This window comes from Lissotriton helveticus, chromosome 3_1, assembly GCF_964261635.1.
Source record: "Lissotriton helveticus chromosome 3_1, aLisHel1.1, whole genome shotgun sequence".
NCBI classification, from domain to species: domain Eukaryota; kingdom Metazoa; phylum Chordata; class Amphibia; order Caudata; family Salamandridae; genus Lissotriton; species Lissotriton helveticus.
In genome coordinates, this window is record NC_136061.1 from 330,898,056 (window position 1) to 330,923,334 (window position 25,279).

Sequence of the window (25,279 nt, forward strand, 5' to 3'; positions counted from 1 at the left end):
CCAGGTCGTAAGGAAAACAGGTTTATTTCTATTGACAATGTCAAGATACACAGAGTGGCCGATTCTTCTTAGCATGACACCGGCTGTTTCCTGTCCTTCCATTGTGAGAAATTCAATTATGCCCACTGCTTCTAATAATGAACCTGCGGTGGCCATCGAATTACCTGCTGTTTCCAGTCCATTATTGAATAATTTACCAGGAACTAACCTTGATGAGACAGACTATACATACCCCACTGATTTGTCCATGCCTGACCTGCAAGCTCGTTTAGCCACGGAATCCAGATTTTCATTTGACTCTGCTTCCCTTGCCTCGCAAAAACCCTCTAAAATTGCAGTATATGCTAGCCTGTTTAAAAAACATTTTTTGATACCTCCTTGGATATACATTTGGCTGGTCCTTTTTTCGGTTTACCTTTTCATGTCAATTGGTTTTGTGTTTTATTTTTTTCGGATTATGAATGGACACTATGTCGAGGAGAGAACTTGCATTACTCATTTAAATGGAACATTGGCCCCACTTTCCTCTTCACATTCTACACACAGATTAAAAAGAGACTTGACTTTGGTTAACATCACAGCATGGCCTGTTCTGGATGGAATCGCGTGGGATGCAGTTCGTTTTCAGATTCATGGTCCAACGGAAGTCGTTAATGTTCCTAATGTACTGAGAGTTAATATGGGGGATGTGGTAAAACAAAACATTCGTTCTGATGATTGGGATGTTAATGCTGTGGAAAGTTTGTTTTCTGATTTGAAATACTATGCTGCTTTTGATGCTGAGGATTTATATTTAGAATCTGCTAATTATGGTGAATTGTTCTGTTACCAACATTATGGCAATCACTTCTTACACAAGACATCTTCCCGAAGGGATGCGGTTAATTTTACTCAGTGGGAACATTGCCCAGCTCCTACACAAGGGAGTTCAGAAACGTTTCTTAAAAAGTATACTTATTTCACTGACTTTAACCAGTCCAATCCCGAGTCCTTTTATTTTAAATTTCGCAAACAGCCACTGTCCAAGGTTAGACTCACCGATACAAAATTGTTGTACTCGAAGGCCTTCCTAGATCAATTAGTTACTGGGGGATATGAGTTATGGAAGGAAACAATAGACCTTAAATCAGTTTGGGGTTCAAGGGCCTGGCAGGTACGAGGCACTGAGGCTTTGCACCGTGCATGTCTCATCCCAAATCATATGTGGTTTTTAAATGAAACCATTTCCCAGACCACATGCTTTGGATTGGCTACATCTAAAAGGTTAAACACCCCGTCTTTCCCAGAGTTGGAGGAATATGAGGATTGGAGTAATTTTACTAAATTGTCCATTAGAGATATACAGGCTCTGCTTCTGAATTCCTCCTTTAACATTTCCAGTATGAATCCCAAGGGTTGGCTGCTTTGGCACCGTAGTGCTGATTCTTGCCAAAAAAGATTTTTAAATATAACTGACGGTTTTAAGACTGTTAGATCGGATCCCCGTTTTGATTTGAGTCATACAGTCACCTCTTACTCTGTGGGAATGTTATGTCAAGCTTGGCTGAAACATTCAACGTTACCTGCGGTTAAGTATCACCTTTCCAAACTGAATGCAGACGTGGATTTGAATGATTTCATTAAAGGCCCAGCTAGTGGCAGGTCGAAAAGGTGGTTATATGGTGTTTACAATGAAATTTGGAAACTCTCACAGATTGAGGCTGCTTCACGCCTTAGAGCTATTGATCAGGCAAATCTTGAGAAAGTTCTTGCAGTTGTTGACAATAGCATTAACGTGCTTTCCTCTAGAATTTACACATTAGATAATATTGTGTCGTCTGTTGTTGATATTGTGCATGATGAAGTATCTGTATTATACCATGGTCAAAATCAATTACGTTCGATCATGCAGTTTGCATGGACACTTCAGACTCTGAAAATGGGTAAAGTTCCCTGGGGATACATGAACGTTTCCTCTTTATTTGCACCGTTTATTTTGACAGACAAACAACGCTTGCTTTCAATGCGTGATGCTTCCTTTTCTATGCTCCATATTGAAAGGTTGGAATCTTTACCTTTTTCTGTGGCAGAAGCCACTGCTGCTACGTGGCTTATCCACGGTTTAATAACGCTGCCTTTTGCTTTATATAAGTTTTCAAATTGTATGAAGTATGTGCCAATAGGTCGTTTTGAACCCTTAGGTAGCGGTTTTCTTCATGAAGTCTGGTCACTCCCATACACATACAGATGTTTCAAGGATGAACAAGAGGTTTATCTAACAGGGGATGAGTGTACTGAGACGCCGGATCATTCTTTAATGTGCAGACACATACAGTTACACGGTTCATGTAACAAGGACCGACCGAATATGGCTTGCGTTTTACAGGGCACGCCAGTTCCTGCTATCATCCCCACGTTTAAATTGTTAGAGAATGGTAGTTATTTAATGCTCAATAATGAAAACTGCTGTGGTTTAATTAAAGGTATAGCTTTCATAGTAACGGTTAGTGAGCGAGTTATTTGCTGCAGAAATGTTCTTTATCCTCCCACACGTGAACATAGGGAGTCTTCCATTTGGCCACAGATACCGACCTTGGGAGCAGAATTCAGCGGCATGGCTAGAATAAGAGCTCTATTGTCCCAGAAAGAGGTGGCCTTGAGCTCGGCCCGTGAAACTTTCGTGCTTCACATTGCTAACACCCGTACGGAGGTTCAGGCTCTATTAAACACTGATTTGCCTTTGCATTTCGGAGCCATGGTCCGTTCTATCTTTAACGCATCCTCCACAACGGGCCTAGCACATTTTTTTAAAGTTGTTAGCGGTGGTCTCGTGACTTCCTTTGAGAAGATATTTGGAGTCATCCCTGCCTTCTTCCATTCTATTTTTTCCTCCTTATTTGGAGGGTTCCCGTTTTTGCTTGCATTAGCGGCTGGCGCATTGGTGGTTTTCTGCCTTTTTAAATATGGATGCCCTTCCTGTGCAAGACCACGCACAGCTACTACTGACGCGGTTTCGCAACCGCATGCTTGATTACTATGGCACACTGCCGTTAGCGACTCTAAGCACGGCGTTTGGATTATCTTTTCGGTTCTCCTATTTCACCTGTGTCCAGCCTGTATTTCGCTGTCTGACCTGTGATTTCCTTTGGGCCATTGATTTGTGTCTCTGCGGACCAGCATCTTCTGACGTCGATTTTGATCAACTGATGAGTCCTATCATTGCTCACGAGTTGGTTTGTTCTGACGAAAGGATTATGGCCTTGGCGGTGGCACATGGACTAATGGGTCCCTGGGATGTGTTGTCGGCAGCGCAAAATTTCTTGGAACTAAGTTTTCTTGAGAACCCACCGAGCTGTCCTCTGATGGTTATAGAGGATCCGGTGCGGGAAGATCACGTATGTTCCTTTCATCTTTTAAATTGGATGGCTGAACTGTTTTCTGATGAGGACAGTGACTTCCTCCTGGAGGCTGTTGCAGCTTACTTTTCATATACGGTCTTATCATAGACACTGCCTCAAATTGACATGCTGATTGATAGCATTTCCTTGATTTTATTGACTTTTGGTCAAGACATTTTATTTTTGCTTGCCTATTGGCTTGAGCCACATTATATTTGTGGGCTATTTTTTTAGCATTAGTTTTTATATTTGAATCTTTATTCATGCTCGTTTATAAATGGATTCTGCTCTCATGTGATGGCACTTCTGTTACCTTATTTAGTCCGTTCTCGGATCATGGGGGGGTGTTGTATAGCTCCTATATATCCTTATATCGTGTTAAGTTAGCATGGGTACATTTGAGATTTAAACGCCATTTTTCCTTTCTTGCAACTTCTGCACACGACCCTTAATTGTTGACTTAGCTTTCAACCTAGTGGTTTGCCGTGGTGTATGTGAGAATAATATGTTATTGCTCTGATATCAGTCTTGTTTAATAAACCATGTCTGCACGGAGAGTGCTGAAGTTTCTGGAGCAACACGATATGGAATTGTTATGAGGTCTGATCTCCACGCTTTCATAGTCATAACACAAGTGCAGCCTTTGCCAACTTGGGCTTGAGGCGGGATTGATATTGCTTTGCATGAGAATCGTTAACACACTTGATGCGGTGCACATGCAGAGAGAGCTGGTGTATGCTGATGTGATTCCTTCATGCTAGGACACTAAGGTATGGGCCCGCCCTAAAACAACCCAAAGAGACCTTCTTAGCTAATAATATAATATATGTGTTAGGGAGGGTGAGATATAAGTGTTGTTAACTCTTATTCATTACAGCATGTTAACATGCTGTCACCATTCGCTTTTTATGTCTTAGTAACTATGCTGATAATTTTGCTACTGATAATAAGTATACTTGTATTATCTAAGATACTGCGCCTGAGAAGACGGCATTAGTAAATAAACATTTCAAATGCACATGTGTCTTCTTTACTCCATGTTCTGGTTTGTAATGATAATATAACGAAAGAGTGTTCATGAGTCCCACGTACCCTGAGGTACTGTAAGTTCATGTTCTGGTTTGTCTAAACATTGGGTGTTTGATATGTCCAATGAGACACTGTAGCTAGCTCGGTAAGGGGTGAGTTGATTGCTAAGGTAAGTTTTGGGACACCCTAATTTGCCAAGGTTCCACTCCTCTGTGCACAGTTCTGTGTGAGTACAGAAACCCTGCAACAATACATCCTCAGTTTAAAAACAGCTAAAACAGCTAAAAGTCAGGCAAAGATGCTATGGATGTCCAATCTTTTGTTATTGATCTGAGCAGCAGCCACCACAAAGCTAGCGACACAATAGATATCACGAGTGCTACTTAACATTTGCAAATAAATACTTCTGTAACTGGTAATCACCGAAACTGAGCAAGACTGTACATTTTTCAAATAAAAGCAAAGACATAGAACCTTACCGTGTCTTTGAAAGCCGCACTGGATCGCGCCTGACCTTCGTCTGTACCACGTCATCGCGTCACGTTTCTCTGTGCCCAAATTCCTTTAGAAAGCCGATCGGCACGACGCTGCGTGTCGGCCATTTTAGGAGATTGGGAAGTTTTTAATCAGTTTACATTGAAAACGTGGCTATCTTAATTGAATAAACTTCGATTTGGAGGAGAGTTGCTTCGACACAACAGAAACGCGAGGTGCTACGATAAGATTTGGCACTAATACATCGTGGAGAATGTTTTTATTTTAACTTATTATTTTAGTTAGTTTTATATAACTAACTTAATATTTATTTACAGGTGGACTTCAATATTACTGAAGGCTCTATTGATGTAAATTTCTTTTGGTGCATCACTAACATGTTTACCATGGGTGACCAAGGGCTATCTGCACCTCCTTCTTTTCTGCCAACCCCTGGAGATCCTGTTATACCGTGGAAAGAGTGGAAAAAATTGTTTTTAACATACATTTTAGTGGCAGGAGCAGATAAATATGGACCAGTACGAAAACAAGCTATTTTGTTACATAACTTAGGGGTAGAGGGGCGTCGCTTTTATGCGAACCTTCCTGAAGTATCTCTTGGTGTAGGGGATTTTCAACCTAGTAATGTATATGATATGAGCATCCAGATGTTAGACTCAAGGTTTATCACTAAGGTAAATGTAGTTCTCGAAAGGCATACATTTTTCTGTAGAGTTAAAAAAAATTGATGAAGACATAGCAACTTATGTTGCTGCTTTAAGAGGTTTGTCACTTACACATGACCAGATAGTAAGATGTCCCAATAACAAAAGAGTATGTGAGGAATTACTCATAAAAGATTCCACTTTAGAGGATGGCATACAAATAGCCAAAGGGTTAGAACACACTGATTTATGGATTAAAGAAATGGATAAAAGCACCAATTCAATGGTAGTTAAGGAATCCGAATCTAAATCTGTAGTGTCCAAAAGTTCTGAAATACATGCATGTGTTGATGAAACTAAAGTCACCAAGCCATTTATCAAATCTCAATCTAAACCTGTCAACAAAACTTTTGATAAAGGGAATGAATCTGCTCAAGCTAATAAGTCTTCTCTAAATGTGGAAATACGCCCTATCAAATGTTATCGCTGTGGTGCACCAGGTCACATTGCTTACAGTACTAAATGCATGGGTAGGAATGCCTTTTGCAGAATATGTGGGAGGAGAGGCCATCTTGTTAAAGCATGGAGGACAAAAGTGCCTTTTGTACAAGAGGTTGATGATTAATGTGAAGATATTCACAAATTAATACCGTGTGTTGATAACATCATTACCTCTCAGATAGTTTGTTCTAATTCTGAAGAGAATAGCAACACAGGTAATAGTGACATCAATATGGAAAGCAGTGACAAGTTAGAAAAACCGCATTCTGTCATCAATCTGGACTCAAAAGGTGTGAGAATGTTGATTGATTCAGGAAGTCTGTATACACTGCTATCTAAGGAAATGTATTTCCAAACTTGGGGCGAGTCGAGTGACGAGAAGGCTTGGGAAACTCCAGATATTAAAGCGGTAGGGTATGGTGGAAAGACTATTGATATTTTAGGTCTTAAATGGATGGTGATTGAGTTTGAAGGTAAAAAGGTTTATGGGCGTGTGTACTTAACGAAACAAGGTTCAAACTTGTTAGGGTGGCGTCACCAAAAGGATCTAGGGATTACACTAAATCCTAATTCTCAAGAGCCTGTAAAATCTATTGTTGTGCATGATGTTAACAATTATGAGTCATCGATAATGGAGAAGTATTCTGATGTATTTTCGCATGAATTGAGAAAGCTTAAGAATTTCTCTCATAAGATCATACTTAAAAGTAATGCAATACCTGTTGTACATAAGGTGAGGTCTGTACCTCATCTTATGAGAGGACCCTTGCAGGAAGAGCTTGATAAATTGTTGAAGATTAATATAATTAAGCCAATTGAGGCCTCTGAGTGGTTGGCGCCCATTGTCGTCGCACCAAAGGATGGTGGGAAAAAAATTTGCTTATTCATCGACTTATGCGACTTAAATAGGAATATTTGGGTTGATCGTTAGCCACTGCCAAACATTTCAGAAATGTTGACTGCCATGGGTGGGGGTAGTGTATTTAGTGTAATTGACATGTCCGCAGCTTACCACCAAATTGATCTCAGTGAAGAATCAAGACATCTCACAGCATTTGTAACACCACTGGGGGCATTTTGCTACCACAGAATGCCGTTTGGGTTGGCATCCGCCTCAGCGGTGTTTTAAAGAGTAATACAAAATGTTCTCTGGGGAATTAAGGATGTATTGTGTTTTCAAGATGATGTGCTGATTGTAGGCAGAGGGAATGAACATCATGACAAGGTGATGGATGAAGTTTTAAGTCGGATGCGGGAGCACGGATTGACTATAAAGAGGGAAAAATGTCAATTAAAGAAAAATTGTGTGAACTATCTATGGCATGAAATTTCTACTGCTGGGATGAAGCCAAAGAAAAGAATAGTACCTGCAATTAGAGATGCTCCCACTCCCACTAATAAGGACCAACTCAAAAGTTTCTTGGGATTGGCGGAGTATTGCTCCAAATTCGGGAAGGGATTTACTGAAATTGTGGAACCATTACGTGTATTGATGAAGTCAGGTGTGGCTTTTGTGTGGTGTGATGCATGTGACAGGGCATTCAAGAAAGTCAAACATGGCATTTTGTGTGCAACTAGTCTTGGACACTTCGATATCAAAGCTACGACATTTATCACCACTGATGCAAGTGCAGTCGGTATTGGGGCTGTTTTGACGCAAGTAACTAATGGTGAAGAGAAAATTATTGAATTTGCATCCAAGACGTTACAAGGAGCTGACGCATCATATTCTGTCATTGAGAAAGAAGCTCTAGCATGCTGCTGGGGGATTAAACACTTTAGGTATTTTGTTTGGGGTTTGCCATTTAGGCTTCGCACTGATCACAAACCACTCATTCATTTGTTTAAAGGGGGCAGGGGTCTAGAAGGGAGTGTTCCCCCAAGAATTTTAAGATGGATTCTATCTGTTTTGGAATATAATTTTGAAGTTGAATGTATGAAAGGTCTCAAGAATATTCTAGCAGACTGTCTAGAATGGCTGTTACAATGGGTGAGGAGGAATGTGAGGTGGAAGTTAATTTGATAAAGTATAATGAGGAACACGCTTTTGTTAAGGAAGAATGGGACACAGCGATGTTGAATGACCATGTGTTACAAAAGGTCATGCAAGGTGTATCTGGAGGTTTGAGTGGAGTTCTTGTTCATGATCTATGTTTTAAAGGATACAATAATGTAGAGTCAGATTGAGTGTTAGAGAAGGAAAGCTATGGAGAAGAAACAAATTGGTACCACCATTAGAGCTTCATTCTAAGATTGTTAACATTGCTCATGAAGGACATCTGGGCAGGAATATGACTAAAAGGCGTGTACGTCAGTCGTTCTGGTAGCCCGGGTTAGATAAAGATGTTGAAGAAGCTGTTAAAGAATGCTATACATGTGCAACTAGCGATAAAACTAAGGTTGTGCGTCAACCACCTCTTGCGTGCGTATGGTTTCCGATCCGTCCTTGGGAAAGAGTAGCAATAGATTTTCTTGGTCCAATTTCAAGATTAGGTTAAAGTAGCAAGTTTCTAATGGATCTGATAGATTACCTCAAATTTCAAGAAGTCTTTATTCGATTGATGCATCATAAAAGACATAGGTTACAATATACAACAGTAAAAGAATTTTTTTTATATATAAACTAGATAAAAACATCTAAAACCATATTAAATCACTTATACAGGCTTCTTATGAATGAATACTAAATTAGCATTGACATACAGATTACCAGAAACATAAAATGTAGTGAACTACTCATAAACAAGTAAGCTTGAAACATTATTGCACCCCTAGTTGCTTGTTTTTAATGAACCTGATTCTAAGAAGCCAAGCCCACCCTAAAAAGTTTGCTACACCCACAACAATTAATGGGGACAGATTAGTTTTTAAAATTCTGCTAGCTTCAACAGCCGAGCGAGTACCTAGGCTTCTACAGACCGGACTTAACCACTTGGCTCTAGGAGCAATATACAATGGACAGACAAACAAGAAATGATTTAAACTTTCACCCTGACCAAGGCAATTCGGACAGTGCCCGGTCCCACCAGACCCCCACTTTTTAGTGAAGTCCCTTAACGGCAACGAACCACATCTGAACTGGTGGAATAGTTTACGATCCAGGGGCTTTGTTATCATGTCCCAATATTTTTCAAGCTTGGGAGCGTCTTTAAAGACGATAAATAGACTGGTGAGATTGCTAGAGCTCAAACGCGAATGTCTATTATGAACCACCCAGTCCCAATAATGCAATTTTAAATCTTTTTTTGGGGGGAAGATTGCAGATTCGGGAGCTGACCACAGATCACCATACCTCAGGGCAATTAGTGTCTTAAATCCTTAAACCAGCCTATGTCTGAGGAACCAGGCAGATCTTTGACCTCCAAGCAGGCCCTAGCATAAAAATGGAGTTCCGGCGTTGTCCACAGACGACGCCAGAATGCCAATGGGCGAAATCTCGCTTGGTCCTCCACTGGTTGGCACCCGAGGTCATACAAAAGCGGGATCCGCGGAGTTGACTGAGGCACACCCGTTGCCACCCTGAGGAATTTGTTTTGGGCTGTTCTCAAGGGGTCCAATTTGCTAAAGCCCCATAATTCCGCCCCGTATAGGACTGAGGGTAGAACCTTTGAACCATAGATCTTTGCTAGTGGTGAAATTGGCCGGGTAAAAGAGCCTTTATGCTCTTTAATCAAAGCACCACCTATCTGTAGGTGCTTTAAAGCCATAAGCTCAACCTGGTGGGACCAGCTTAGGGTCTCGCTAAATGTAACTCCCAAGTAAGTGTAAAACTTGGTTTGTTCCAGGGGGATACCCCCCATAGTAACCCTTGCAGTGATCTGATTATGTCCTCTTAGGACCATAAATTTAGTCTTGGTCACATTCACCTCAAGCTCATGTTCGCTGCAGAAAAACTCAAACCTCGACAGGGCCTGTTGAAGACCCTGTCTGGTTTTTGAAATCAGGAGAGTGTCGTCAGCGAACATGAGCAAGGGAATTTTCATACCGGCTAAAGTCGGGGCGTCTGGGATAATTATCAAAATAATTAGTAACCTTGTTAATGTATAGGGAGAAAAGGGTAGGGGCCAAAACACACCCCTGTCTAACGCCTTTGGCCACAGGGAACCTATCCGTCACCTCCCCTGGTTTACCCCAGCGGACTTGGGCATAGGTATGTGAATGTAAGTTCACCAGAAGGCGTACAAGGGGAGCTGGCATACCCAATTCTAGTAAACCCTTCCACAACCCAGCCCTCGGAACGAGGTCAAAAGCAGACCTCAAGTCCACGAAGGCTGCGTAGAGGTTATCCTTGCCCAAGAGAACCGTCTTCCAGTAAAGAAGCATGAAACGGAAGGCCTGGTCTAGGGTACTCACATGAGACCTAAAACCAGCTTGAAGAGGGGTTAGAATATTGTACTCATCAATCCATTCCTGGATCCTGGCAAGAACAAGACGGGCTGTGATTTTTTGCACTGCGTCTATAAGGCTGATCGGCCGGTAGTTGGATGGGACCGACCGATCACCTTTCTTGTATATAGGCAGGATTTCTGCACCTGCCCAGGACTCGGGAACCCTAGCACCTGTGGCCAAGGCATTAACCAGCTGGACTAAGTATGGTACCCAAAGATCATGATCTTGTTGGAATAAATCCGCTGGAATGCAGTCAGGACCAGGTGCCTTTCCCCTTGGAATAGATTTCAAGACTAATTCAACATCTCTAACCGTAAACTCTAGAGGATCAACCGACAGTGGCCAGCAGATATTATCCTGCGCGCTACTGAGGCACCTAAATTGTTCCTCAAAGTAGCGAACCCATTGTTGTTGATCCTCCGAGGCTGGGCTTGGACGGTCATCCTGCGACAATCCCCATTTTAGAAGATGCCAAAACCGTTGCATGTTCCTGGAACTACATGCTTCTGTTAGTGTTGACCACCGTTCTTCATCCCAGTTGGCCTTGGCAGAGCATTTAGCAACATTAAATGCCTTCCTACACGACCTGATTAGAGTAGGCTTCTTAAGTTTTAAAGCTTTAAACAATTCTACATGGGTCCGACGGCACTCCTCATTAAACCAGTTGGAGGTTTTTGTATTCCCCCTGTTACCCTTTTAGAAATGGACTTTATAAACAGTTTTTTTAAGGACGTGAACAAACTGTTATGTGTGTCAGTAATAATTGTGTTAATCATCACCTGTGAATCACATTTGGAGATTTCAGCCAGGGAATTAGAGACCAACGATCTGATCTTTTTACGTGCTTCAGCATCGACAGAGATCTTTGGCCAACGTACCCTCCTCATGTCATTGGTGAGTACAACTTCATCCTGGACTAAATTGGACAAGCATTTGACTGGCCCGGAAAAACTGAAATCCCTTAATTCCACCACCAATGGATCATGATCACTTTCCGGGCGTGACTTTACTTCCATATCCACTACCACAGACCACAGTTTAACATCCACTAATACATAGTCAATGCGGCTGCTATGTCTACCATTGCTAAAGGTGTGTTTGCCCAACCTATCGGAGCGCATTCTACCATTTAAGGCACGTAGACCCTGATCCAGGCACAAACCCTTAATAAAAATAGTTAATCGGGGCTAAGTCAAGTTGTGGGATCCCCCAAGCCAAATCCTCAGACTCGGTTAAAAGTCCCTCATCCAAACTCAATGGTGCGAAACAGGTGTTTAGGTCGCCCATTACAACCATATGACCGGCTACCGGTGCATCACTTAAGAAGTCATCCAGACGGTGGAGGGTTGGTGAGACCCTACCACCCTGGATACCCCTAGCATATATATTAATCAACATAATCTTCAACCCACTGGTAGATTTGATACTAACCATTAGTATGTCAGGGCTATCAATAAAAACTTCCTCGGCTGTCACACCCTCATACTGACGAACCCATACTGACAAGCCACCCATAGCTCGACCTCTTTGACCTCTAATAGCTGGTTTACTAAAGTTTAGGTAGCCAGAGAGGAACATTGGTAAGAGTGCCCAGGTTTCCTGAAAGGACCAAACGTCACCTTGACGTATAAAGTTGATCCAATCGGGAATATACATGCGCGACTCAAGACCAGCTATGTTCCAACTACCCAGGATGGTACCATTTCTGACTGCTGGAACGCCAGTTAAAACTTTGGCAGTGGAAAAAGCTTCGTCACAACAAGGAGCGACTTCTTCTTGCTGAAGGGCGACTCCTACTGTAGTAACAATATCTCTCCTTATGTCATCAGTATGAGTACAGGGAAGCCCGCCTTGAATACCTGGCACCGTTAGTACGCTCTCAACAGATAGATCAACAAATAACACTGTTTTTGGTACCAGATCCATATCGCCAGTCCCGCACAAACAAGCAGAGCCCCCCTTATCATTTTGGGCTAATTGGCCCTTTGGAGTTCTATCATAACAAAGTAAGTTATCCAGGGTATCTACAATACCCGCACAATCTGTATTACCCTCTTTAACCCTAGATAGGATAGCTGGTCAATCATTAAACTCCAGCCCCGATAAGGGCTCGTAAAGGTTCCTCAGCTGGATATTCCAATACTCATTGGGCTGGATATTTTTACTTTGTTTGTTTAGGGCGGGATAAAAACTTTGGGGTTGGCTAAAATGTGAAGAAGCTGATGTAGAAGGAAAACCAGAAAACTGGGGCTTAGGGTTATCCCAGTTCGGGGTAAATGAAGAGCTATTATAGGTAGATTGTGCATAGGATCGAAACAGGGTCTCCGGGTTTATAGGTGGACCATAAAAACTGGGAGTAAAATTGGTCCATTTAAGAGGCTGGTGTTCTCTTTTGGAACGATATTGGCCGGGTGGTTTAAACAGGGTCTCGGGGTAAAAATAGCTAAGATTCCGCGTGGAAATCCCTCCCTCATTGTTTCCCCACATACCAATCGGTAAGGTGGGGAACGACTCTGTGATCCCTAAAATTTATGATCACAGTATTGCCCTCTATATCCTTTGGGCGAAGACCCACCCACTTGCATCTTCTAACTGAAATAATATCCCCATTTAGATGGGCAGGAAGGGGTCTATTAGTTTTCAGCCAGAAGATGACTTTATTTTTAGATTATCGTTATTTTCCCGGTTCCCATTAGAGATTGGAGGCACACCCGTCAGGATGATGACAAAATTGGCTGAATCAGGGGGGAGTTCTACAATATTCCTACGATTTAAAGATTGTCTGTAGGCGAGATTAACAGATTTAACAGCCCCTTGTTTTGCCGATGGCATTGTTCCATCAGAAGATGGCTTGTTCAAGACCACCATAGGCTTCTCTTTAACAGAATTAGTTACACAAGAGTGTTTGGATGCCAAATCCAAGGCTTTAGGTTGTGTATTGCCTTCAATATTATTATTAATTGTATTTTTATTTTTAGAATGAATGCTAGAAGCAATAGTGGGGACACTAGGCTTAGAAGGTGGAATAGGCTGCCTATCAGAGCTCGTAGGGTGGCGTATAACATCAGGAGCCAGAAGGCAATCCACTTTTTCACCCAGTATCCTTACACGCTCCATTAGAGGTAACATATATGATTTTAAGAGTTTCTCAAAAACATCGAAACACTCCTTATTAAACCCAGTAGCAACATCCTCGGTTAAAGTCGGATTATGGTGAGTACCTATAGGGGCCTTAACCACGGGAAGCACCATGAAATCGTTAATGGGGTTAACTATAAAGGGAGAGGGGATTTGCTGACTAGTACCTTTTCTTTTAACACCACCCTTTTTTCTTTTTTTCCTAGGTGGGGAGTACACAGCCCTTTTAGTTTTAGTGGGCTTAGAACCAGTGTCACTGTTAATATGTGACAGAATGTTCTTATAAGGGCCAGCACTGTCAAAAGAGCGATTAGTAAGGGTTGAGTGCAGGTTAGGAGCCATAGTCTGAGCCATAATCTGAGCGACTGGAGTATTAAGATCTATGAGGCTGATAGCATCAGAAGCAGAAGAGGGACTATTTATGTGGGCCTCACTATTGTCAATGGAACGTGCAGGGGAAGTATTAGGAGCCCTAAATATACTAGGAATTTGGTCCAAACTAACCATATCCGATTCACTGGCCGTCTCCCCTTGAGCAGCCATTTCCTGCGTGATAATTGGATCTGGTTGGATGGACAGTGGTAGTTTCTTAAGATGTTTAATAGAGCGACGACGCTCGGCGCGTCTCTCAGCTAAAAGGAGCTCCTTATCTATCTCCTTGTGGGCCTTCTCGAAATATTTATCAAGAGGCCCAAGGATTGAAACACCAACACCTGAGGGGAGTGAGCTAGACATCTCAACGTCTGGACAGAAAGTAACAGACTATTCTTGTGTCCAATCTAACTACACCAAAGGGGTACGACAACAAAAAACAGTAATTTAACAATAAATGTCAGTGGCCTGGCCCAGCCCGGCCTCCTTCGGCCCCTGTCGGCCACATACGGTGCCGCCCTTGTCCCGGGCTTCTCCTGGGCGTCTCCCACGCGCTCCCGCGCCGCTGGACTAGACTATTATGTTTATAGGGTTAGAGTGAGAGGGAAGGAGCCTGCAGGGAGAGCGGCCCAGGTGCTGGCAATATGGGCTGGCGGGCGCTCCTGGGACTTGTAGTCCTGCGCCCGCAACTCGCTCGCAGCCCTGCGCGAGCAAGCGTCCAAAACCACCGCCACAGACGCAGAGTGGTCAACTCCTCAACCAGGCGTCACAGACGATGCAGGCAGACAAACCCCACACGAAGCGGGACCCGCGCAGCGGGTTCCGCGAGAAGTAGAGGGAAGAGCACAAAAGGATTCAGCAGCTTGCAGTCCCAACGTAGGTGCAAAGAAGTAAGTAATCCACCGGATGTCCAGGTGCACAGGTTTTTGCAGAGGCAATGGTGGGGAGGAGCCTGCAGGGAGAGCGGCCCAGGTGCTGGCAATATGGGCTGGCGGGCGCTCCTGGGACTTGTAGTCCTGCGCCCGCAACTCGCTCGCAGCCCTGCGCGAGCAAGCGTCCAAAACCACCGCCACAGACGCAGAGTGGTCAACTCCTCAACCAGGCGTCACAGACGATGCAGGCAGACAAACCCCACACGAAGCGGGACCCGCGCAGCGGGTTCCGCGAGAAGTAGAGGGAAGAGCACAAAAGGATTCAGCAGCTTGCAGTCCCAACGTAGGTGCAAAGAAGTAAGTAATCCACCGAATGTCCAGGTGCACAGGTTTTTGCAGAGGCAATGGTGGGGAGGAGCCTGCAGGGAGAGCGGCCCAGGTGCTGGCAATATGGGCTGGCGGGCGCTCCTGGGACTTGTAGACCTGCGCCCGCAACTCTCTCGCAGCCCTGCGCGAGCAAGCGTCCAAAACCACCGCCACAGACGCAGAGTGGTCAACTCCTCAACCAGGCGTCACAGACGATGCAGGCAGACAAACCCCACACGAAGCGGGACCCGCGCAGCGGGTTCCGCGAGAAGTAGAGGGAAGAGCACAAAAGGATTCAGCAGCTCGCAGTCCCAACGTAGGTGCAAAGAAGTAAGTAATAGTGATAGATTACCATTCTAAATGGTTTGTTGTAGAAACTGCTGACAGCATTGTAACGGAAAAAGTAATGAAGTTTCTGGATAGAGTTTTTATGAATGAAGGAATTTCTAAAACCCTGGTATTGGATAATGGACCACAGTTAATGTCAAGGAAAATGCAAGATTATCTTTGTAGAATGTGTGTGAAACACAAGAGAGTTGCTATGTTCAGGCTACAAGCGAATGTTTTAGTGGAGAGGACTAGCCGTTTGATTATGGACTATTTGCAACTTTCATTTGCTAATGCGTTGTCATGGTCTGATGAGCTCAACAAAATTGATTTGGTCTTACAGAGTAACACCACATTCTGTGACAGGAGTATCACCTTTTGTTTCCCTTAAGGGGCGCGAACCAGGAGTGATAGAAGTGCCAGGTTAGTTGAAGTATAAAGATTGTGTGTGGATGGATCGGGAGAGAATTGAGAAAGATGTTACTGATCAACAAGCTGGTCTTGCTTGTCGTTATAATTGTATGAGAGGAGTAAAATCTCCTAATATTCAATCTGGTGACTGGGTGGTAGTTAAGCGTGGTGGGGTGCTATTAAAAGGTGATAGTAAATTTTCCAAACCCATTCAGGTGAGAAGTGTAAAAAAAAAAGTGTAGTAATTTTAGAACATGGTTCTGTTTGGAGTTTTGGAAATATTTCGAAAGTTGTGCTCCTCAGTCACTCCTGACTGATTGATTTCTTCTTTCATCTTAGCGAATTTTTTGACATTATCAATGCTTAATCAATCAATCAATCACTGCATTTCTAAAGCGCGCTATATACCTGTGAGGGTCTCAAGGCCCTGGGGGGGAGGCTGCTACTGATCGAAGAGCCAGGTCTTGAGGAGTCTTCTGAAGGCCAGCAGGTCCTGGGTCTGTCGTAGGCTGGTAGGGAGAGCGTTCCAGGTCTTGGCGGCGAGGTAGGAGAAGGATCTGCCGCCGGCGGTGGTTTTCTGGATACGAGGGACTTAGGCGAGGGCGAGGCTGGCAGAGCGGAGGCTGCGGGTGGGGGTGTGTAAGCTGAGTCGGTCGTTGAGGTATGTAGGTCTGGTGTTGTGTAGCGCTTTGTGTGTGTGGATTAGGAGTTTGAAGGTGATCCTCTTGTTGACGGGGAGCCAGTGTAGGCCTCTCAGATGGGGTGTGATGTGGCTGCGTTGGGGGACGTCGAGGATCAGTCGTGCCGAGGCGTTCTGGATTTGTTGTAGTCATGTGAGGAGCTTGGTTGTTGTTCCTGAGTAGAGGACGTTCCAGTAGTCGAGTCTGCTGGTGACGAGGGCCCGGGTGACGTTTTTTCTCGTGTCAGGGGGGATCCGTTTGAAGATCCTGCGGAGCATTCGGAGGGTGTTGAAGCAGGACGCAGAGACGGCGTTGACTTGCTTGGTCATGGAGAGGGCGGAGTCGAGGATGACCCCCAGGTTGCGTGCGTGGTCGGTGCTTATGTGTAACAGTTATTTCCTTGTACAGTTTAATGATATGTAATGTGTGAGGGGGAAGATGTGTAGAGTTCTCTGTCTTAGAATGTATATAGGTTGCTAGGGAAATTGGAATGTTATGATTGAAGCACTGAGGAGATAGAGCTGGATAACTGATTGGAGATGAAGCTGAAGGTACCTGTACTCAACTCATAATAAAGGACTTTACTTTATAATTTGCTTGGACTGCATCTTTACAGAAACATAGCTTGAAGAGTGTGGAGTTGTACAAAAGAAGCGTTCAGGATATCACCCTGAAATGAATGGTGCTTTTGAGAGACACAATAAAGCACTTAAAGGAGCTGGAAAAAGATTTTTCAGGATTGCATCACTGCGTATTGAATGTAGTCTCATTCCTCCATGGAAAGTCACAGTTTAAACTGTTCAATGGTCGATCTCCAAGTACTAAGCTGTGCCCTAACTGGATGGCATGGGGTAAAGGGATAAAAATACGATGGTCAGCGTGAGGGAAGAGAAGGGGAGGTGTAGTTACAATTGAAAAGGAAGGAAAGTTTAAATGAATGGGTTAGATTAAGAAATATTGTGATCTGGGTTAGGGACAACGTGAAAATAAAAGCATCAGTTGGTTGTGCACCCTTGAAAATAAAAGCATCAGTTGGTTATGCACCATGGTCAATGTTTACATAGGAGAAGAGGGTGATGAAAGTGTTTAAAAATGCAATCAAAACGGGTGATGGAAGAATATGGAACTTTAACAAAGTGCTAAAGGGATTAAAGTGTTGAGCCAAGCAATGATATTACGGCGCCAGTACCTCGTGTAGAAAGAGACAAAGTGCATGGTTCAAATTCAAGATGTCATGGTGAAACAAGTAGGTGGATGAGTCTTCAGGAATGGAGATCTCCCTCTTACTACAGTATTACTTCTTTGAGAAGTGATGGGTCAATATAGCATTGTGGTGTTTGAGCATAGTAACTGTGTTCACTCTTCCTTGTTGTTATGTTTTCAAATTATAGGATTATACCTGGTCTATTCTGGTCTAGGGCAGGTTGCGGGCAGTATTTTATATGTTTTTCTTGTTCTTCAATTTGTTTAAACATATTGTAAAATGAGGTCATGCATATATTGTTCATACTAACTAATTTTGTGAGAGGGGAGAAGTGTGGTGTTCTGTGAATATGCATGCAGCATGTCATAAGCTGGAGAATCACAAGCTGACATGTCATTGTGTGGGTTCTAGAATGTAAGGGGGAATGAGTCAGTTGATGCCGTGCGGCGGACTGGCTGGGACGTTTATTGAATAAACTTATGTTGAACTTCAGTTACATAAGTGAATACTTTGTGGGTATGCCACAGTTTCTGCCAGTTCTGTCTTTGGCAGTAACCACTGAAAATCAAATATAACCCATCTCTACACAAATAAGAGCGTGGGGAAGGTGGCAACTGTTTATTCTTGGTGATTTAGTAGCACCAAGTTCCAATTTAAAAACAATGTCCCTACTTTAAAAGAAAATTGCATGCCATGCACATTTATGCCATGCTACAACCGTAAATTTAAAAATATGTTATTCATAATTACCGTAAGGCTAGATGGTATTTCAGAAGGCCTTAGAGGGATGTTACTCCTGCACTATCTTAATGAAGGTGCTTGACTCACTTGTTCAGACAGCAGCACGGGTCTTTCTCCCAACCCTTGGTAATTGCAGTTAACTCGGTGTTCATTGTATAATGGTTTTCTCAAGATAATAGGGTGTCTGTGATAAAAAAAAACAGGGCAGGAACCCATATTGTGCACCTTGTTCTTCTTTACACATTGTAAATGTTAACCAATCCTTTGAGCATTTTTGTACTGTGCATAGAACACCCAGGAAGGTTTACAAATGTAGACTATAATTTGAAACTTTCTCTTTCACAGAGAGGAAGTCAGAAGGTTTCGAAAGTTGCGATTGGCTTCCTACTGTTGGCATGGATATTTGCCTTCTGCACACTGTTTGTGGCCGTCGCTGGGAAGATCACATGGCTCCAATTTCTATTTTTCTTCTCCTACATTAAGCTGGGAATTACGCTGGTTAAATATTTTCCACAGGTAAAATCATGTTTTCAGAGTAAGCCAAATGTGCCTCGTGGTTCTATGTGCCACCTCGAAAGAACGGGGAAGGGGAAGGGGGAGTTGAGGGGGGGCAGGGTTACATCCTTTCCAAGCTACATAGTACACCAAGCTACCCTTTTGTTTTATTAGACGCCATAGCCATGTTGCAGAGTGCTAGCAGTAGACCTCATATTTCTTAGGTTGGTCTTGTTTTTCCCAAATGTACTGATCTCCCTTCATTATGGCTACCTTTGTGTTGTGTCACCTGTACGTACAAGAAGGGACTGCTTTACTCCACTTGCAGGAGTGCACTTTTGTGGTTGAATTCCTCTGGGCAAGGCATAGTCTTTCCTTCGTGGAGTACCACAGTGAGCTTGTTTCCGGTTTAGGTAAATCATCACTCTTTCTTTGTGTGTGTGACTCATTGTCAGTGAAATTGCACTCCCTCCCTCACAGCTCCACCATTAAGTGAGGCCTGCCCGTGCACACTCGAGTTTTTGGTGCTCGAGGCCCTCCTCCACCCGCAGGTTCACCTGTGCCTCGTCCCTGGTGGCCCAGTGGACCTCTATCTCCTTTCTCTCACCCCGTTTTTCACTCGTTTTTCTACCCTCATTTTTATTCTCCTTTTTGCACTTTTATGCATTTTTGCTCTTTTTCTGAGTATTTCCACTCTATTTCCTTTTCCTTTATTCCTCCTTTTTCCCTCCTTTCCCGTCCGCTCTCCCCACCGCTGCTGCCCCCGCATGCCCCTCCCCCCACCATGACCAGACGACCAATCCAACTCCCCTCCCCACTCCTGCATCCCAGCTGTCCATCCCTCCCCGACCCCTACTTAATGACGGTCGATGTGCAGCTGTGCTGCTGGTGCGTCTGCAGGCCCGTCTGCGCTCGTCCGTGACCAGCGCCAAGAACCCTGGACCGTCGCACCGCCAACGCTACGACCCAGTAGCACTCCAAGCACTCAACCCAGGCCCCAACAACATCTGCAAGCCAGCCTCACCAGCGGAAACCCACGGACCATTCAGCTGTCACCGCTGCCGACAAACCACCAGCACCGCGAGAAACACGACCCCAGCACACCCAGGCCGCAAGACCACACCCGAACCGAAGACCCTGCAATGCATCCTCCTTAATGTCCGATCCCTCCACAAACAGGCCACTGAAATCTGGAACCTTCTTGACAGCGCCACCCCAGACGTAGCATTCTTCACCAAAACCTGGACCAACACCACTTCCGGACCGGACATCGCCATTGCCATCCCCCAAGGATATAAGATCTCCAGGAAGGCCCCCCCCAGCTTGGGAGGAGGAATCGGCATCATCCACAAATCCACGCTCTGCCTGAGCACACACCCCGACAAACACCCAGACCTGATGGAACACCTTCACTTCAAGATACTGGCCAGCCCCACCGCCACCCTCCGAGGAACCCTCATCTACCGAACCCCTGGATCCTGCGGACTCTTCGCCAACTCAATAATGGACATCATCTCCCCGCAGGCCTTGGCATCCACCAACTACACTCTGCTGGGAGACCTCAACTTCCTCCTCAACACCCAACTGAACCCCCAACACCGTATCCCTCCTGGACAACCTCCACAACATTGGACTTTACCAGATCATGACCGAGCCCACACACTCAGCAGGACACACCCTCGATCCCCTTTTCACTACAGGAAACTCCATCACCTTTAGCCACGCCACCGAACTCCCATGGACTGACCATCGTTGCGTCCACTTCACCTTCAGAACACCCACCATCCACAGACACCAGCACCTCCTCCCATGAAGTAACTGGACCAAAATTACCATTGCGGAAAACGACGATCCCAACACCGCAGCCCAAACTCTGCATAGATGGATCTCGGACAGCGCCAACACCATAGCCCCCCTCAAGAAAAACAATACCCGCCCAAGAAAGCCAGATGGTTTACCACCGAACTTCGAGAATCCAGACCCACTTGCTGCCGCCTCATTAGGCCTGGAGGAACACTAAATCCACAGAAGCCCACGAAAACTTCATGGCCGCCACCAACGCCCACCACCAACTCATCAGAAAAACAAGGAAAAAAGCGATTGAAGACAGAATCTCCACCTACACGCACAACAGCAAGGAACTCTTCAACATCACCGAGGAGTTCACCCTACCCACCAGCGAGTCTACTGACATCCCTCCCTCACAAGACATTTACGAAAAACTCAGCACCTTTTTCCACCTCAAAATCAAGAGCATCTACGACAACTTCGACGAAGACAACCAACACACTGAACCCTCACGAACCACCCAGACACCCAGAAACCAGCGATTGACAACTGGACAGCCCTCACCACCGAAGACACACTGAAGATAATGAAGTCAATCCACTCGGGAGCCCCCACGGACCCCTGCCCCCACCACATCTTTAACAGAGCCGCCAACATCATCGCACCCATGCTCCGCCATACCATCAACCGCTCCCTGGCGACAGCCTCGTTCCCCGACAACTGGAAACAGGTCAACTCCCTCCTGAAGAAACCCTCGGCGGACCCCACCAACCTCAAAAACTACAGACCATTCTCCCTGCTCCCCTTCCCAGAGAAAGTCATCAAGAAAGCCATCAACAGCCAACTCGCCACATTCATCTAATAGCACAACATCCTCGACTCCTCCCAATCCGGCTTCAGAAAGAAAAGTATGGAATCTGCACCCTCACCTCAACAGATGACATCCGCACCCTACTCGACAAAGGTGAAACAGTAGCCCTCATCCTCCTCGACCTCTCAGCGGCATTCGACACAGTCTCTCACCGCACCCTAATACGCAGACTCCACGACGCAGTAATCCAGGACAAGGCACTCGACTGGATCCTCTCCGCAGAACGAAGCAGGTCAGACCCCCCCCATTTCCTCTTGGACCCTACACCTATCACCTGCGGAGTCCCCCAGGGCTCTTTCCTCAGCCCGACACTCTTCAACGTCTACATGGCTCTACTCATCCCCATCGTCAGGACCTATGGACTGAACATTGTGTCATACGCAGACGACACCCAACTCATCCTCTCCCTATCCAACTAACCCAATACTGCAAGACACAACTTTCGAGAAGGCATGGAAGCCATCGCCAAATAGATGAAAAACAGCTGCCTACAACTAAATGCCGGTACAAATGTGAAGTGGTCGGTGTAGTATTCAATTATAAATACAGTTTGACGGTAGACTATGCAATAATTCAAGAGAAAAGGCGATTGCTTCTATTGTGAATCTGAATTTAATTCATTCAGTTATCAGTGTCAATACATTCTTTTTTTGCTCAAAATAATTTCAACATTTCTAAGAGTACATGATAGCATTCTATACAATATATTACAGTGCTCATAGGTGCAAGAAAAGGGAAAGGGATTTCAGTAGGATGGAGGTGGTTGGGTCAGTGAGGGACAGGGTAAAGGCGTTGTGATAACGACACAATTCATTGATGTATGGTAGAACCTTTACAGCCTATTTTCGGTCAAAAGTTCCCATATTGCTAGCATCTAGCGCCAACACCGCGAGGCGAACCACGCCCCCCTGTATCCTAAAAGCTGACAGAACCGGCCTGATCCACCCTGTGGAACAGCAGAGCGATCGTCTGACGCTTGCAGAAAAAAAATGCTCTGAGCTCCCCTCTCACCTCTCTTTGTTAAACTCTGTGCCACTGACCTTGCACTTGAACCCGCTATACCGATTCCCTTACGGAATACAGATCGGAGTGCGAATTGGTAAACATGGCATGCACGATCAAATACACGGATGCCCTAGCGCAACTATCACGCCACTCAGTTTTTTATCCTGATGATTTATTGAAATTCAACCTTGCTTAAAGAAATACGAGTGTTTTAAATATATCCGAGCCATCTAGCACTCACACGCAATGTCACTAGGACATAGCATTTGGCGCCTTGATCAGATCGCGCCTGTACACAGAACGCGATGCCTGAGGCAAGGCTTTTTGGTAATACAGGCAAGCCATGGAGATATCTGTACTTCAGTCGGGTCCAGGGACAAAACGCACGCCCCTGCCTAGCGAAACCTCTACGCTAGAATGTTATGTGTCCCAACGTTTTTTAATAATGTAGCCTTGTTTAATACACGAAGGCTCTCGCTCCGATGTCTAGAACTTCTGCTCTTTATCTACATTGCGACGTCATGCCCACACAGTAAACCAACAACCTCATGTAGTGTAAATGCACCCCTCTGTCTACCGGTAGGCACCTTACTTCATGTATTAATATGATTCTCTTTAGACGCTGATACCGACTGTTTAGCGGTAGAGGACCCAACAACGATCGGATTGATAACGATCATTTGTCCACACACTCACCATTAGATGACGGATCACGATTGAATTCCGACCGTTTCCTGTTTTTCCAAGTGAGTTTTTAATCCATTTCTCACAATAGTTGATCACCCCCTCTTACTGTTCACTAATGTGGTGATCATCATCCACAGATATGGTTCTACGCTGCGGCCGTCAACCTAGATCGGACACCCTGAGCCGATAAATCTAAGTAGGTAACCCATTAATTCCTCCTTAATAATGGTAGTTTATGTAACCCCCATCTAGGTACTGACTCACTTTTATGTTTTCAGGTGCTCATACATCTTAACCTGTCCTGAGAAAGACCCCTGAATGAAGATCAATTAACCCTTTGTAACTATGGGTCGAAACATTGACAACCTTCTACATATCTACATACACTATAGGATTGTGAAATAATCCGTTATTGCCCTATGTGTGATGTACTAATATGGGAACTTTTGACCAAAAATAGGCTGAAAAGGTTCTACCATACATCAATGAATTGTGTCGTTATCACAACGCCTTTACCCTGTCCCTCACTGACCCAACCACCTCCATCCTACTCAAATCCCTTTCCCTTTTCTTGCACCTATGAGCACTGTAATATATTGTATAGAATGCTATCATGTACTCTTAGAAATGTTGAAATTATTTTGAGCAAAAAAAGAATGTATTGACACTGATAACTGAATGAATCAAATTCAGATTCACAATAGAAGCAATCGCCTTATCTCTTGAATTATTGCATAGTCTACCGTTAAACTGTATTTATAATTGAATACTACACCGACCACTTCACTTTTGTACCCATGATATGACCCAGGTCGGATAGTTTTCGGGCCAACCCTGTCAAATCTTACCACTACAACTAAACGCCAACAAAACAGAAGTTCTCATCATGGGCCCAAAACCCAACACCTGGTGGCCCCCGCCCTCGGAAACCCGCACAGACCACGCACGGACCACGTACGTAACCTGGGAATCATCCTGGACTCCGAGCTCAAAATGGAACACCAGATCAACTCTGTCTCGTCTCCCTGCTTCCATACCCTCCGCCTCCTTCGTAAGACCTTCAAATGGATCCCCCTCGAACATAAAAAACCGTCACTCACACCCTGGTCACCAGCAGACTTGCCTATGGCAACGCACTCTACGCCGGAATAAACAAAAACCTCACAGCAGCTACAGAACATCCAGAATGCCGCCGCAAGACTGGTCCTCAACCTGCCAAAACACTGCCACATATCCCAGCACCTGCGCACACTCCACTGGCTCCCCGTCGAGGCGAGAATCACCTTCAAGATACTCACCCACGCACACAAGGCCCTCCACGGCACTGGACCAGCATACCTGAACAGCCAACTCAAATTACACACACCCCAAATGACCCTACGATGAGCCCAGCTCTCCTACGCCATGGTCCCCCGCACCAGAAAGACGAGATCAGGAGGCTGCTCCTTCTCCTTCCTTGCGGCCAAATCCTGGAATGCCCTTCCGCTTCACCTCAGACAGACAACATCGCTCCCCATCTTTGCAAGAAAGCTCAAAACCTGGCTCTTCAACAGCCCCCCTCCTTGATGGAATGGATCCTGCACCCTCCCTACCCATAGCGCCTTGAGACCCTTATGGATGAGTAGCCGAGCTTAACAAACTTCTGATTGATTGATTGATTGTGAATGTTTTTTGCGGTTACTGAACATATGTCACAAAGTTTGTTAAATGAAAGCTAATATAACTGTGCGATTCATTCAAGTGGTATGTACAGTTTCTTTACTTAGGCAGTTAGAGCAATGATTTGGGTAATAGTCACAATTTAAATTTATATGTGTTGAAAACGGCAAAGGAGTGACATGAAGCGATATATAAAAATAACTTTTGAAAAATTATGGTATTTGTTTT

The 25,279-nt window shown here is 44.6% G+C and overlaps 1 protein-coding gene across 3 annotated transcripts in view; it reads left to right on the forward strand.

The window, feature by feature from the left end:
- Positions 1-25,279, forward strand: part of CTNS (cystinosin, lysosomal cystine transporter) — a 385,893-nt gene that overhangs the window by 327,125 nt on the left and 33,489 nt on the right. For all 3 annotated transcript variants that reach the window (XM_078679945.1, XM_078679944.1, XM_078679943.1), the window contains one exon: positions 18,892-19,062. In XM_078679945.1, coding sequence (XP_078536071.1) covers positions 18,892-19,062 — 171 coding nt within the window. The remainder of the gene's footprint in view (positions 1-18,891; positions 19,063-25,279) is intronic.